This window comes from Protopterus annectens, chromosome 5.part0 (genome assembly GCF_019279795.1).
Source record: "Protopterus annectens isolate FY-2018-M chromosome 5.part0, PAN1.0, whole genome shotgun sequence".
Lineage (NCBI taxonomy): Eukaryota > Metazoa > Chordata > Ceratodontiformes > Protopteridae > Protopterus > Protopterus annectens.
Window position 1 is genome coordinate 1450722822 of NC_056735.1, and position 18222 is coordinate 1450741043.

Consider the following 18222-nt stretch of genomic DNA (forward strand, 5'->3'; position numbering starts at 1 on the left):
AGTGCACATGATTCACATACATGGTATACATTCAACCTGAATCAGTGGTTCATGCAAGGGGGCTTCCCACAAGTATATGTACCATAGAGACAGGCCTATACACTTATGTACCGTGCATATGGGGAGCAGGTCACATACTATATGTTGTTTGTCATATGCTGCATGCAATTACAGATATGCGCTAGATGCCTAGTTGATGACCATGATATACATCCTTCAGACAATGCTACAATTGTCCTATAATACAGCCCATACTGAAACCACAAATATACTAATGAAAGGACATTTCTGATGTTTAAACACTTGTGGAAGTACACTGTAGCTTAGTCCAGACATATGCAGCAAGCTGCCTATTATGTATGCAATCCTGCACAACACAGTATTGCATAAACAAATACAGCAGCAGGTGTATATCATAGCAGAACCTGCCATACAAGTTGCAGCGGCAACAGCTGCAGTGAAAGAAGGCCTGTGTGAATGAGTCAGAGAAGGAACAATCAGCAGGAGAACCACAGCTAAGACAGAGGCAGGTGCAGGGAGGTAATGTCTGCTCCATAACTTTGGGCTGTAACACAGACAGGACTGAATAAATTATGCATGCGGTATCACACCCAGGCTATGCAGGGCAGTGTTTGGACTGGCCAGACTGCACAAGGGATATCACCAATATGGGCTTGGGAGTAGGCAATGTGCCATCATCATCGCTTTCACAGAGGATCCTGGGGGGTGAATGAGGTAGTCACATACTCTGGGTAATAGTGGGGACTCAGGGATCACAAATCTAGCCAGGCCACCCAAAACATCTGACCACACCAGCAGTAAATTGCTGTAGCTTCCATAAGCCAAATTGAAGAAAAATCTTTAGTGAAACTTCCAAACCAAATAATAGTTGAATAAAAAATGGTTTCTCAGATGAAAATAACCATAAACTTTATTTAAACAATGAAAATAAAACTAAAAAACTTAGTGATCCAGACTTCATCAGAGTTTCTTAAACTACAACTCCACCTTAATTTTCTAATATACAAAGCCAATCAGGAAACGTCAATTAAGCCGCAGCTAATTGAAACCTTAGTCTCTTAAAGGAAACTGCCAGTGAATGCTAAAAACCTCAACAGTGTATGAAAGAATAACATAATTGTTTTGTTGCAATCCAAGCCATTAAGCCATTGTATCAGGTCACATAAAAATATAGAAATGTGGGATAGCACCATAAAAACATCTCTCTTGTATAAAATACTCTGAAATGTAAAATATATATAATATAAAAATTGTAATAAATAAAACATGTATACATCTTTTTAAACAGAAGAATGAATAAACGGTTAAAATTCGGGTCCAGTTCTATAAGAATGTACACTTGGTTGTTAGCATAATGGTTAAGATGTTTACCTTACCAAATACAAAGTGTGGGATTTGAGTCTCACATGGGATAATTGGCTAGACCCATTATAATTAGCTTGGGTGGACAGTTTCCCAAAGGACACTATAATGCATTTCTTAACATTGAGTTTAAATGTGTGTACAGCCCTGAAACCATTCACCTAAATCAGTAGTGGAAGCACTAACATTAATAATGTTCATTATAGCAGACTCTAGTAACCACCATGCATGACTAAAAAGAGGGACTGACTAAGTCCCACCTACATATCTGTCATTACAGGTATCTATTGTCTGCAAGTGCAACATCCTGCATAACAGGGTTCTTTTTCTGGTATAATTTACAGCATTCTTTCCATGTGTACCAGTAAGCATGCCACACAGAGACGTGGAAGCATATGTGTTTGGGCTGACAATTGTGTGGTTTTCATGCGTACAAGACAGCATAAGACTAATGTCAGCAGTGTGACAATGATGGCAGCATGCAAGTGCCATGGTCTGATGACACAGTACTGCTGTCTGTAATGCTACAGGTACAGACAACTGCTACGCAATGCACTGGAGATGGAAAGAGCTCTGTGGCTTGTAGGGGGATATGACTGAACTGTACAGTGACCTGGAATATAGCGACAGGGAGACAACAGTGCTGCTGAGGTCACTTGAGGAAAAATTGCTACTATAGGTGTATCAGAGAGACACAATACAAACACCATGCAGTCTACCTCCACAGACTGTGCCATCCATAGCTGTGGAAGGGTCCAGATGTGAGGTGAGCAGGCATAGGCTGTCCCATGTCAGACTATACAGACTATTGGTGAGATGGCTTCAATATCTCTTATGAACAAATGGCCACCCACCTCTGGTCACTGAAATCATCTGTGTTGTGGGTTGCTTCAGTCACTGGGCTCAACCCATGGAACACCTCCTCAAGGTGTACCTGCATGATCCCCTAGTTCTGCCCTTTCCCTGTCAAAGACTGGATCCAATCCTGACACCACAGAACAATACTGGACATTGCCAATGGTCACATCAAAGTAGCCCAACCCCATCATTGAAGGATGTGATCCCCGATTCCCAACGATGCAAAAGCTCAGAACACCAGTAACCTATCTGATGAAGTCCTGCTTGTGCACTAAATAGATATCTTTTTTTATACTTTATAACTTGTTTGGGAAGTTCTTTGGACTCTGGCTGTAGCATTATTTTTATTGAAGATCTTAAAGTGAGCCTTTTGCAGCAGCTAATGAAGGATTGTTACATTCATCAGGAGCCCTTGACCATAACAGATGTTTCTTCTAGTGGTTCATCCAGTAAAAAGAAGGACCTTGTGGCATGTATATTATTTGCGTCCAGTTTTGGACAAGAATGAAAGGGTTCTGAGGGACTCTAAACAATTTTTGAATAATTTATTTGATTTTACTAAGACACAGCCCTTAGATTTGAAGTATTATTTAGTGACGATGGACGATCATTCATTATTCACGATGATCCCTAACCATCTTGGTATTATCTATGTAAAGAATTATTTATCTAGACATAGTATCTATGATCAGTCACTTATTGATTTGATATGTTTTTGTATGGAGACAGTACTTGAGAAAAATATATTTGTGTTTGATGGGGTTTACTACCTGCAGAAGTATGACATAGCTATGGGCACATCTATGTCTATATAGCTACACCAATATGGTAATTGCTGCATGGGAGGAGGATTGTATGTTGGGAATGCATTGTTTTCGACACCATGTTCCTTTTTATCATCGGTTTGTCGACAAATTATTTTTTATATGGATGGGTGAAGTAGATGGATTGGTTAAGTTTCATGAATGTTTAAACTCTTCCACACCATTCCTTAAGTTCTCTGTATCTTATTCAGAAACACTGATTGAATATTTGGATGTTATGGTATGTAGGCAAGTCAATGGTACACTTGATACTGGGATTATTTAAGAAATCTTGCTATAAAAATACTTTACTACATAGACAGTATGCACCCCCTTTCATGTTTTGGAATATCGTGAAAGGGCAGGGGATGAGGGCTTCAAGGCTGAATGCATTGATGGAAGGATTTATATCTGAATTGTCTGATTTGAGGGAAAGATTGTTCACCAGAGGTTATGGTGAGAAAGAGGTGGATAACATTCTACATAATATTCCATCTCTGAGAAATGATGCGGCTAGACCCTATTTTTCAGACCACGTAACCTCGAGTCATGAAAGGAGGTCCAACTTTGACGAGCACAGAAGAAGTTATCAGGGACCTGGGGACCCAGGTTGACAGAGACCAATGAGAGAAATCTTGACCAATGGAATGAACCTATGAACCTATGAACTTTAACCCTTGTAACAGGCCATCTGTATCTATGTTTTACACTAGTGACACCAAAAGAACAGTAGAAGTCATTAACAAACACTGGGGCATTTTGATTACTGCCCCTAAGATGAGACAGACAGCTGGTGATACATCTCGTTTTAGTTATAAAAATAAGAAAAATCTGAAGAGGCTTCTGTGCTATCCTGATACATTTTCAGGGTTTGTGCATGATAAAGAGAAGGTACCCTACCCTGTGGAAATTGTAATTATTGTGGCCATATCGACAGCAATGGCTACTTTGAATATCCTGATACTGGAAAGGGGTTTACCTTTAAGGTCAGTGCTAACTGCATAGCATCTCATGTAGTTTACCTGGCTTACTGTTCAGTATGTTGTGCATTCTACGTTGCTAAAACATTTAAGGTGCTGAAGGACAGGGTTAGGGAACATTTGTATAGTGTACACTGTGGTTCTGCTAACAATGCCTTATCTAAACACAGCATGAATACTAATCCACTACACACTTTTCGGTTTTTGGTTATTGATAGGATACAGCCCAGTATACGGGAAGGTGATGTGAGGAATTTTACTGAGACCAGAGCGGTGAGGTAGATCATTAGATTAAGGGCTAATCAGGAAGTGGGCTGAATGAGAAAGTTTCTGTAAGCCCCATTTTGAAAGGACGAGGTCTTAGGACTTAAAACATGTATTTTATATTTCTTCTATATTTTTTACATATCTATTATTTTTTATTTTCTATTTTTTATTGTTTGCTTATGTTTTTGTATTGTTATTATATTATTATTATTTAGAAAGAGTCCTGTGCTGCTTTCTAATTGGTTGGAAGTTAATTGTTGTTACTGTAAGCTTAATTGGTAATGGGGTTTAATTTGTTAATGGTCTGACGAAGCTGTGGTGGAAGCACTTGCCTTACATTAAAAGAGTTTTTATGAGCAACTGGTTTGTGTTTTATTCCGTTGGTTTCATCGTCCTTTGTATTGCAGTCTTCTCCATTGGTATATTTATCCCAGTTAGTGTATTTTGTTGTGTTTATCATGTATAGTAAATATTAGTTCCCAAGAGTCTCTTCTACATTACAGTTACCCATAACAACACAGAAGACGATGTGCATGATCACCTGCTATGCCAAGATTCCCTGAAGACCCACTATTCCAAAAGGAGAAAGGATCAGGCTATGATGCATTGTGGCCATGTGTAATGAAAGGCCAAATACCCACAGTAGAAAAGTCTGCATAAACCAGGAATGTAGTTATCTCATAGTAGAATGTCCTTTACCACATTACCAGCATTCATTCTCAGTCTTGCAACAAAACACAGTGCAGTCTCTGAAGTTGTTTCAAAAAAGACTCCTTCTGGTCTGGTGGTAGTCTCCCCCTGACTTATGCAAAGGACACAAGTTTTTGTTCTTTCCAAGCTCCCTTGTGCCAAAGAGATTAAAATGAATATGAAACTGCATATCAGGAAGAAGAAAATCTACCTTCTCATGGAGAAAAAAAATGTAGACATGCAGAAGGCCACTTTAAAATGATTCATACACCACTGCAGGGAGATAATTGGAGTTAGTTTAAAAGAAATGTAAGGCCTACCATTGCTTTGTATAATCATGTTAAAGACAGTGTTATATATGTTACAATACATTTCTTACAGTCATTCTGTAAATCGTACGTTGTTACTCTCACCTACCTGGACTGAAAAATCCATCAGAAGATACAGCTGACTAGTTCCGTCTGTAAGATACCAGCCAAATTGCTTTCTTTGCGTCCGGCTGTAGAATATTACTCTTGCATGAACTTATATTACACTATAGAACAATGCTAAATTCATTGGCGTTGTAATTGTACTGAAATAATTTTCTGTTTTTCTATAGATCGACTAGAGACTGCCAACAAGCAGTTAGCCAACAGGGATTACAGCGCGAATGAAAATACATCAATGGATGGCAGTTATGGATCACTGAGTGAGTATAAAGGTTTTCACAGTTCTACTTTCTTGAAGACAATCTTTTATGTTAATATTTTTTTAATTTATAAGTAGCCAACCTCAGTGTTTCTGTTTTAGTTGATTATTTTACAGTGTACATTTTAATTATTCACTTATTTTGTTATATCACTCATTTGTTTGTGTGAATTAGCATTAAAGATGGGAACTTGTCAAGACATCCACGGTTACAAACATACAGACAAAACTGTCTTCTACATTTTTGGTAGTACTTCATTATAACAAGTAAGACTGATAGAAATTCCTTAACTAGTGATAACAGATTCCCATCCTTGTAAACATAGTATATTTTTAGACCAAAATAGTTTTACCACAGATGGTACAAGTTTTGTACAATTAAATTTTATTAGTCACATATAGCTGCAGACACACACATACACACATGCACCCAAACACGCAAAGACCTCTGCAGAGATCATCTCTTCCTAAGTATTTAATTTCATTCTGCCATAAAGATTAAAGGATCATGACTAATTTTTCTACACACATATTTACTAAGAACTCAACATTACAGGAAACTCCCACTGAATGATTTAATAAGTTGTGGGTCTCTAGATTTAAGTAAGGCTAATTTAGGTTAATTTAGGTTAGGTGTCATTTGAAGCAGATGGAGCCAATACTAGCCAACTGTCTTAGCTGTGGTATAAAAGGATAACCCTATAAAACCAAATTTTCTGATAACCACATCTTCTTGCATCCTGGCAGTCTTCAGTACATGGCATTAGGCTTTACAATGTCTTCTGATTCATTCCATTTGTCCTGCAGATGTAGATCATGTTATATGTATTTTACACACAGAAACCATCACCAAGCAGGAGAGAAGTCTGTGCCTGTCGTGAACCATCTGAACCTTGCAGACTTTGATTACCTGATTTCACATTAGTTCAGAGTTCAAAATGTGCTCTGTGTTTTGGCTTACTTGGTAAATGCTTGACTTTAGGACATAACAGCAAATTGAAATCAGAACTCATGTGGTTAAAAGTAATTGATTTGCTTATATATAGTCACATTAAACTGTGTTTTCATCCTTTGCTCTACATCAGGAAAAGTGAATAAAACTAATTAAACCCGTCTTACGGTTGAACTGATCATTTTGGCAGTTTTGTGTAACTTACTAATGAATCACAGACTATTTACTACCAAAGACATGTTGATTTATCAAGCCAAACGTTAGCAGATTCTTATTCGAGGTATCTGCAATATCATTAGTAGTTGCTCTAATTGTCAGCAATTAGCAGAGTAATATGCAAAATGTTTTCTCACACACACCAAATTAAGTTTAGGAAAATTAACAAATCATTTATAAAATTTCAGTGTGCTTATTTTGCAAGTAACACCTGAGTCCTCATTTTGTGGTGTTGGTATGAAAAAATCCATGCTTAGGAAAGCAGTAGTACTACAGTGCTTGTTCAAACACTTCTATTGCTCAATCACTCATGTCTTTACATTTGTTTGCTTTATTGTTTCCTCCTGGACAAACTACACAAGTGTGTGTGTGTGTGTGTGTGTGTGTGTGTGTGTGTGTGTGTGTGTGTGTGTGTGTGTGTGTGTGTGTGTGTGTGTGTGGGTGTGTGCATGCGCATGCGTGTGTGTGGTTATATCATAAATGGTCAACATGTTAAACAGTCGACACACACACAATAGATCATTCAAAATGTCAACCATTCATAATACCAAACTAACTAACCATAACTCTGCCAAACATTCATCTCAGATTTTTCTGAATAGAGGTAGTGTTACAAAAAAATTTTTTTTTTTTTTTTTTTTAAGGTAAGGTGCATGGTTAGGATTAGGGTTAGCACTCCTTATTAAGACAGAGCGGGGGTCTCTGTATTTAGATGCTAAACATTTGGACAAATGTCCATTTTGTTGAATAAAATGTCAGTGTATTTAAATTAACAGCTCATTTAGTTGAATGACCATTTGGTTGAAAGTCAATTCCATTGACTAAATAACTGTACGTAGTTCTGTAATAGAAATGTGGAATATGTGGAAGTATAGGAAGCAGCAGAGGTGTAGTGTTTCACCCACAAAAATGAGTAATTTTGCCCCTCTGTACTTCCCTATATTCTATCAAAATACATTTGCTGACTCAACTCTCACCTATTTCAGTGTTTCTGCAATCAAATGTTAGTTTTTAATTTATATATATATGTGTGTGTGTTTGTGTATATATGTGATATGTGTGTGTATATGTGTATATATGAATATATATATATATATATCTATATATATATATATATATATATATATATATATATATATATATATATATATATATATATATATATGTATATATATATATATATATAGTAAAGTCAAACAGAAGCACAAACCAGTCCAAAAAACAAAAGTAGCCCAAGTGAAGTAGCTGGATTGGACCCACTCACCAAAAATGAATGACTCAGTAGTAAAAATCACAAAACCACTTTAATCCATTTATCCATTTTGTTCCTGGATTTATGTACTGATTCAACTAAAGTAGTTTTGTGATTTTTACTGAGTCATCCATTTTTGGTGAGTGGGTCTAATCCAGCTGCTTCACATGGGCTACTTTTGTTTTTTGTAGATATATATATATATATATATATATATATATATATATATATATATATATATATATATGTATATGGTTTCATGTCATATTACCGAAATGCATTTCGACAGTATAAAGCCGAAACCATCACAAACACCGACACTTCACAATCATGAAACCAAAATATCGAACATACACAGTACAGCACACAACACACAAACCATAACACCCACACCACAAAACAATTAAATACAACAAAACACCACACAAACACACACCTACACTACAGAAATGCAGGGGGGCAAGCCCCCTGCACCCCCCACCCCCTACTTATATATACTAACTCAGAGATTGCGCAAACAGTAAAGAAAAAAATAATCACACACAGCCAACACACACAATCATACCTCCACCTTCCTACCCTAACCCACTCGTACAAGTTAGAAAAACACTCACGCATACTCGCTCACCTTAAACTGTAGACACCATCCCAGCCAAACACTTCTGCAACATTATGTACATGCATAACAGCAAATTCGACATAGTCTTATTCATGCTTTTGCACTTTTGTTATTTTGAAGTTTCGACTTCATGGACATGAATTTCTGAAATTCGATATTTCAGCAATTCTTGTTTATGAAGTGAAACCATATATTATATATATATATATATATATATATATATATATATATATATATATATATATATATATATATATATATATATATATATATACAGATATGGGTCTACCTGAAAACGCCGACAACGCAGAACACCGACACCAGAAGATCGACAATGGAGAAGACCGACAGTTGAGAATCCCGATGCTGAGAACACCGACATGTTAAGGTGAGTGTGCGATAGGGATGGATGTTAGGGTCATGGTGTGGGTAAGGTAAGTGTGTGATAGTGATGGAGTTTAGGTTTAGGGGCGGGTTAAGTGAGTTAGGGTTAGGGTGCGGGTAAGGTAAGTGTGCGATAGTGACGGACCTTAGGGTTAGGGTTTGGGTTAAGGTTAGTGTTTAGATAGTTTTGTTTCTAAGGTTTAGTGTAGGTTTGTAAGGTTTTTGGTGTGCTTGTGTTGTGTGTGTGTTTTTTAGGAAAGGTATTTGTTTTGTTGTTTGTCTGGATTTTGGTTTGTCGAGCATGTGAAGTTCCGTGTTTTTGAACTTTTTTTTTTTCGATGTTTTCGTGTTGGTTATCTCGTTGTCGGCATTCTGCATTTTCAGGTAGACCCATATATATATATATATATATATATATATATATATATATATATATATATATATATATATGTTTACTATCAAATGTGTGAACAACACAACATAAACATAGGTTAATAGGTTAGTACTGGGCTATCTGCCCGAAGGCATATATTAGCCCAGCCACATTGTGCGGTATTCACCGCCCCTTTAGTAGTTCCCTAGACCCTTGTACTAGCAGCTAGTACCCTTGGCCCCTATCTAGTAGTGCTGTTGGTGTGATTCCCCGCTGTGAACTTTCTGTTACCCATCCACTCATCAAGGTTCCTCTTGAAGAGTGGTAGTGAGGGGCTCTGTCTTATGTAGATCGGGACCCTGTTCCATAGTAAGAGAAGTCTCGGCAAAGGGAATCTATCCCTCCAGCATGTTCTATTCATTGTTGTGTTGAGGTTTATATCCCTAGAGCGTGTAGCTCGAGTAGATTTAGTTTTGCTAAGATGGAGCATGTTCAACAATTCTGGGTTGGACATGGCTCTGTACGTTAGACAGAGATCACCTCTGAGAAAGCGGTATGCAACAGAGAACATCCTTAGCTTTTTCAATAGTGCTGCATAGGGCAACTGTTTGAGGCCAGTAATCCTCTTGGTTAGGTACCTCTGTGGTCTCTCCAGCTGCTGTAGATGTCTAGCCAGGTACATTCCAATTGGTGCATTGTACTCAATAATGGGTCTGATGAGGGAAGAGTAGAGGGGCACCATTACATCCTTAGATCTTGATGTGAACCCTTTCGTGATCAGATGGGTCACATAGAAGGATTTTCTAACCACTTTGGCAACATGGTTATCAAAGGAAAGCTGATTATCTACTTGGGTCCCTAGATCCCTTATTTCTTCTTCAGATTTCAGGGGATTACCTCCTATGTTGTAGTTTGCGGGTACTCTGTTTTTTCCAAAGGGGATTACTACGTATTTGTTTGCATTTAGCTTGAGACCATGGCTTTGACACCATGCATCATTCTCATTTAGGCCCTTCTGGAGGATCTCCATGTCGGCCGGAGAATCTATTATAGCACCCAGTTTGCAGTCGTCCGCAATCTTAGTCAACCACAGCCCTTCCGTGCTTGCCTGTACTTCTGAGAAGTGTATGCCAAACAGGAGGAGCCCCAGAACAGAGCCCTGAGGCACACCACTCACTACTGGTCTGGATTCGGACATAGATCCTGCTACTCTTACTTTATGATATCTGTCTGAGAGCGAGTTTGCGATCCATCTTGTGATGTAAGGGTTTATGCCCAGGCTGGTGAGCTTATCAATAATACCTGAATGGGGAATGGTGTCAAATGCTGTAGCAAGGTCAAAGTAAGCCGTGTGTACCTCCTTTCCCTTATCTATAGCCTGAGTAACTGTCTTAAAGAAATCCACCAGGTTCAGGAGGCATGATCTGCTCTTGACGAAGTCGAACTGTGTGGGGTCCAGCGAATGGAGGTTCACAATCTCTCCATTTATGAGTTCCATAATGATTCACTCCATAGCCTTACAGATCAGACTGGTCAGGCTTATTGGTCAGTAGTTCCCAGGGTCAGTTGTGGCCCCACCCTTGTGTAGCGGGACCACCGTTGCAGTGCGCCATTTTATGGGCACATATCCTGTGGAGAGGCTGAGACTGAACAGGGTATTAAGATGCGGGGTTAATTCCTTTTGGAGCTCACGTATGACACAGCTTGGGACACCATCTGGTTCCATGGAGGCAGTGTTTTTAGCTTTAGATAGAGCCTTGTTAACCAACGTATCAGTAATAATTGGACTTACACAATCCCCTGGAATGGTAATAGACCCTGTAGGTGGTGAGGGGAGAGAGAAATTTGCACTGAATCTGTCAGCCAAGATGTTGGCAATGTCAGAAGGGTCAGTGTATTTTGTTCCATTTTGTACTAGCTCAGAACAGACCTGAGCGTTGCCATTTAGGTTTTTGACGTAGCCATAGAAGGCCTTATGGTTATCCTTGGCATCCTTAGCAACTTTCTTTTCAAAATTAGCTTTAGTTGACTTGATGAGAGCCGTCAATTTCTTACTAATGCTGATCAGGGATGATTTTTCTACTTAAGATTTGACCTTTTTTTGTATAAGTCTCCTCCTTTTATTGTAAAGTTTGCTTATGGTCGGGGTCCACCAGACTGGTTTCTTCTTGCTTGAGGAAGGAGTCTTGGTTTTATTTGGGATAGCACAGTCCATGCAATCCTGAAGATGCATATAGAGTGCCTTGGTGTAGGATTCCGCATCCTGGATATCATTATCCTTCTGCAAGGGAATAGTGAAGCTTTCCACTTCGGATGCATGTAGTTTGAAGTTTGCTTTGGAGAGGTTTTTGACTATGGTTTCTTTGACTGGGGGAGGTGGAGGGGTGAGGATGTCCAGGGTTATCAGTTTGTGGTTGGATCTGACCAACGAGGGAGTGATAACGGGTGTGGTACAATGGGCGCCCATATTTGTGATGATTAAATCCAATATGTTGTCCCCTCTAATGGGGGAACATACTAGTTGTTCAAGGGCATTTGAATTTATAAATTCTTTGAATCGCTGAGCATAGGAGTTGGAACATTGGTAGTTCGCCCAGTCTATACCAGGATAGTTGAAATCACCCAAGATTATGGTGTTGGGTAGGACCTTTATATTTTCCAATGTCTCAAGGAATGCAGAGTGAGCATCTTGGGACATGGTGGAAATGTATGCAATATATCGACTCAGAATACCCACTTCCTGCATATTAATTAGGTCAGAATGTCGAAGTGCATTTAGTGGCAAAATCCCATTTGCACTTTTGACATTTTGTTTTGCAGTTCATTACTGCAAATCACGTGACTTAATGTTTTTGCAGGGGAGCAAATATTTCTGGGATAACGTTTTATCAGTTTTTAGGTTCCTGTAGATATAATAAAATGTTTTTATTTTTACATCTAAGTATACATTGTAGATGTATAACTTAATATAGGAGCATTCCTAGATGATTGTCACAGCTGATGTGAACACCCTGGCCCCATGTGCAAAAATGGGAAAAAGAGGTTGCCAATGGTTGGATGGATGGATGGATGGATGGATGGATGGATGGATGGATGGATGGATGGATTCCTTTATGAATGAAACTTAGGCCTTACAGATAGCTTGCTGTCTCTGAGAAGCTAAGGTCATGTGTTCTCAAAATATGCTAGTCCTCAATATCTAAACAGAGTTGCAATGTAGTACTTACTATGATAGTTCTTTTTTATCCAAAAGAAAACAGAATTTTATTCATAGGGTGGATGCTTATTTTTGTGTTAATTTTTGTGTTCTAGTAAATCTTTGTTAAAAAAAAAAAAAAAAAGTAGTTTTGAACCCAAGCTGTGATGAACACGCATATATGTCCATCCATTGCCACCAATTTAGTTGTGTGACATATAGAGGCTACAGTCTCACAATTCACACCACTACTACCAATTAGTATATGATGAACATGCATATATTCCCACCCACTGCCTCCAATTTATATGTGACAGACAGGTGCTGTAGTCTCAAGATCTACATTTGTGAGTAATTGAGTAATATTTGAGGGCTGAGTGGTACTAAAATGCATGTTGAATATGTACTGCTGCCTTTACTAATAGCAAACACCTGCCATACCCAAATAACCTTTGAACTGTACAGTTGTCGATCAAAGTTATAATCACTGGCTCCCCAGAATTTCACCCACCTCAGACTCAGACCAGGGCCATCCATTGCAGTCTTACCAAGTATAATTGAAGTTTGTCCAATATTATTTTGTACATGCGCAAACACACACACACACACACACACACACACACACACACACACACACACACACACACACACACACACACACACACATACACACACGCTGTTTTCTAGGAAGGGTTAATGATATCTCTTCAGTACCTTTTCTGTCTTTACAGTAATGCTGCCACCAGATAGACCTCCCTAGTACATAAAAATGATAATTATTTCTTACTCCAAAATAAGTCAACCAGTAGATATTTTTATGATAGCAGTAGTTTAAACAACCTCTCTTTGAAAAGTGGAAGGCAACAGCTGACATGCTGCCAGGTCTACACACATATACTTGTACTAATAAATAAATCACAGCCACTGGCATTTAAAACTGAATAATAACATTTTTTATTTTAAATAAATAATGCAATGTATAAAACCAGATATGTTAGCAGAGACAAACTTGCCCAAGCAAAATAGAAAAATAATTGTGTTTAAACTGAAAGATGGACAACAAAATAATTCAAACTAGCAACTTATATGGATCTATCACTACTAGTTGCTAAACAAATATGTACCTGCTACTGTTACTAGCTAAAGACATACATTAATAATGTTGAGCCTGTTCAACAAAGCAGGTATATTTCTGAATTACCTGTTGTTTATACACTCAGTAGTTCGCAGAAAAACTTTTCCACACTCTAGTACTCCCAGGATTGTAGAACACCCTACCCCTTTCCCAATTTCCAACATACACAACAGAGGAAGAAGTAGCTCTATGAGCAGGGGAAGGCAAAAAAGGAAAGCCCTGGGAGGAGAGTTGAAAGAACCCACTTTGAAGAAAATGTGGGAGAAAGTGACAATAACTTAGTATTGAATCTTTCACATAGACCTTTAGACAGGTATGAGTTAGAAGTCCTAAACAAAGGACTTTCGTTCATACCTACTACCAATAGTAACATGATAGACACCATTTTAGATATTAAATTGTTTGCTCGTAATTTGCAATTAAAATTGCTTTTTAATAATGGTGCTAGCAACACACGACTTGTACAATTTCGTAAACCTAGTGTATTTGTTCCTAGTTTACATCCATTAGTGGATGCCTTTTGCAAAATGGTTGAAGAGGATATTTACTCTACATCAAAGAAACCTTTTGTTTATTCCAAGAAGGGTAATTTATATTTTAGACAGAAAAAGGCACTAAATAATCTTAAGAACAATAGAAACATTTCAATCAGACCAGCTGATAAAGGTGGCCCAGTAGTAGTGTTAGACAGAGAAGTATTATGTTATATGAAGGAAATGCTGAGTGACTCTACTTTTTATATACCTATAGTCTTGCATGTTGTACAAGAACATGTTCTTAGGGTGTATAATACATTAGCCCTGTCAGTGTTTGTAGAAAAAATGTTAAGACCAGTAGTCGATTTAAATCCATTTATTCTAAGGGATTCCAAACAGTTTTTGTTGGACCTGTATAAGGAAACCGCAAATCTCCTTGATACTCTCCTACTCTCCCTTATTTTCTTGTTACAATGGATGTTAAATCTCTTTTTACTAATATTCCTAAACAATGAGGTATAGTTAGTATTCAGCAGTACTTGTCGCACTACATTGATATGGTAGCCACCAAGTTAGACTTGATCTGCCTGTTATTAGAGACAGTGTTAGAAAACAATATTTTCTTTTTTAATGATGAATTGTTCCTTCAAAAGGATGGCGTAGCTATGTTCACATCTTGTGCCAATAGCTACGCCAACCTATTCATGGCTATGTGGGAAAAGCAGAAGTTTTTTCCTTCACCCTCTTACAAGAAATGTCATATTTTATAGACGTTTTGTGGATGATTTGTTTCTTCTTTGGAATGGTAGTGAGGATGAGTTGAATAGTTTCTTTGAAGAAATCAGTTCATTTACTAGTTTTTTGAAATTTACTTTGACAGTCTCAGCTTGTAGTATCCCCTTCTTGGATGTTCATATTGAATGACTTAGCAATGGTAAACTTAACACAGGTGTATACAGAAAACCTTGCTACAAAAATACATTATTACACAGGGAAAGTATGTATCCTAGATATGTCTTTACCAATATTATTAAAGGTCAGGCAATCCGGGCATCTAGGTTAAACACTATGCCAGGTAGTTTTGAAATGGAATTGGTAACCCTGCATAAAAGATTATTAACAAGGAAATACAAAGAAGATGAAATTTCTATAGGTTTTCAGTGTATAGAGAACTTTAGATTAGATAGGGCATGCCCTTATTTTTCAGAGCAGGGCAATGAATATTATACTACAGAAAGCAATGCCACCAATGTCAATGTACCAACACAAAAAATCTCATTATTTTACACACATGATTTCCACCAAATAAGAGACATCTTGTGTAAGCATTGGAATGTTTTAACAGTTGACCCTAATATTAGGGAAATTGTGGGTGAATATCCACAATTTTTATTTAAAAACAAGAGGAATTTACATAGACTCTTATGTTATACTAATGCTACTTCATTCCATGAAAATAGAAGTCATTTAGGCACCAAACCATGTAATAAGTGTAATTTTTGCACATTTATATGTGAATCGAACAGGTTTATACATCCCAATACATCTCAATTTTTTAGCTTTGATGTCAGTGCTAGTTATGATACGGAACATGTAGTTTATCTCGCTTTATGCTCTTCTTGCCCTGCCTTCTATGTCAGTAAAACTGATAGAAGGTTTAAGGACAGGGTGAAGGGAGCACTTATATCAGATCCGTATTCCGTCAAACACCAATGCTTTGTCTAAACATGTTTTAGAAACCAACGATTCGCATACTTTTAAGTTTTTAGTTTTATATATTAATACACCTAGTTTGAGGGGACTAAGGAATTATACCGAAAGAAATTAAACTAACTGGATTATCAGACTGCAAGCACATATTCACCCTGGTCTTAATGATAAGGTCCCTTTAAGACCAGCTCTTAAAAATAGAAGGTTTCATTTTAAATAGTTTTTTAAACATTTTTTATTTTTTATAATAAATTGTTTTATTGATGGATTAATTAAAGATATTATTTATATAATATCTTTAGGATGCTTAAGTGATATCCATGTTTATGCAGTAATAATATTTTAAATATTTTGCCTTTACTACTTGTAAAGGTGTATTGTAATACTATTTGATTGTTCACTTTAAATGTATATGCTTTAATTATGATGTCATCATTAGGCTTAATTAGTAATTGAAGGTGTACTTGAAGGTATATAAGGTGTGTCTTGAACTACTTTATACTCTTATGGTTTGAAGAAGCCACTTTAGCGAAAGCGCTAAAAAACAGATATCTGCTAATAAAAGATTTGGTTTTAAAGAAGTTAACAGCATTTTGCTTCATTGGATTGGATTATTCTTATATTCCTGGTCTGAAGAGACTTGTCGTATACTGTTTGGTGTGATTTATATGACTTTGGTCTGAAGAGACTCATTGGATGCTGCTTGCTATTTTCTGCATGGTTTTGCACCTGAGCAGTTTCCTTTATTTTTTATGATTTAATTTCTGTGCTTTCTGCTCAGGAGCGTACATTTTCATGTGGTACTCATTGTTATTTGGATTATTAAAGACATACTTGATTTTCTGTCGACCTCTGACTTATAAATTCAAACACAAAATCTTCACAGGCCATAGAGTCTAGCTAGAGCTCTGTCCACGAATGTATCCCAGCTGTGCAGTTCAGTAATAAGGTAGTAACTAGCTCTAACTGACAACCTTTCTGCTTAAAACTTTCTTTGTACTTGAGTGTCATGCAGTTTGCTGATTTTCTTCAACTTGAGTGATGCTTCTATTTGCACAAGTATTTACTGTTGTGGGGGTGGGGGATAGTAAGGTAAAGTATTCTGATCTGAAGACACTGTGCACATATGAGAAGCAGTCATAGCTTCAGTTTATAACAATTCAACTCTATTCCCACTGAAAGCAATCACATGTTTAGTAATATTCATAAGTTTTTACATTCTACACATGCTATACATTTTACATGCTGAAAGGTTTGCAACAATCACACTTTTTATTTAAACAAAACTGCCGCAGTGGTGCAGCGGTAGTGTTGTTACCTCACAGCAAGAGGTTCTCCCGTTCATTTTTCGGCTGGAGTGCGCGGAGTGCCTTCTGTGTGGAATCTGCATGTCCTCCCCACGGTTGGGTGTGTGTTCGGAAGACATGCGTAAATGAGCGTGCCTTTGTTGAAGGTTGAACATTGAGCTGGCACCTCGGCGTTCATGAAAATTTACTGCCAATCATTAGCGGACCAGAGTTCTGCTGTGGTGACCCCTAACTGGGAAAAGCCGAAAGACAACAACAACCTTTAGCTTTGTATAGGAAGAATTACTTTTGTATGTGCTGTATTTTTTTTTTGCATTTCCCCCCACTTCCTGACAATCATCTTTTCCTCTCTCTGCAGATTGTCCCAGTCATGCCCCATCACTGAGGTGAGGGTCAGCTGGGAAGGGACTTCATTCAGACTGCCAAAAGGGGTAGTCTGAGTCTTTTTCATGCCCACTTCTGTCTTCTGTAGAGTTGAGGCTGTTAATAAAATGTTGGATGGTCAACTGGGTCTTAGTCTGGGCTTCTTCCATCTATGCCCTGCAGCTGTGTTTTATAGATGTTTTTTGTTGTACTTTAAGTTTAACTAGAAGGGCTAATTTTCTATAACAAGGTGATGGTTCTCTCTGTAATAGGATCACGATGTCTCTTTGAAAAAATTGTAGGGTTATTGTTCTGCTGAGTACTTATTGTACTAGAACTATAAAATGGCATTCAACATTTTGATAATTTGAAAGATGCCTTTGATGTAGCAATTTGTTTATATGTCATAATAACCAAACATGTATATCATTAAAAGTGGATACTGTGCAGTCACTATTTCACTTCACTTAGAATTCTATTCTTCCAGGTGAAAACAATGCTACCACACTTGTATTTACTTAAACTAGCATGGAAAGCAAATCTCCTTACTAAAAAATGAACATAATAG

General features: G+C 37.5%; 1 protein-coding gene across 2 annotated transcripts in view; it reads left to right on the plus strand.

The window, feature by feature from the left end:
* Positions 1-18222, plus strand: part of AMOTL1 (angiomotin like 1) — a 703914-nt gene that overhangs the window by 425651 nt on the left and 260041 nt on the right. For both annotated transcript variants that reach the window (XM_044071263.1, XM_044071264.1), the window contains exon 6: positions 5583-5672. In XM_044071263.1, the coding sequence (XP_043927198.1) occupies positions 5583-5672 (90 nt within the window). The remainder of the gene's footprint in view (positions 1-5582; positions 5673-18222) is intronic.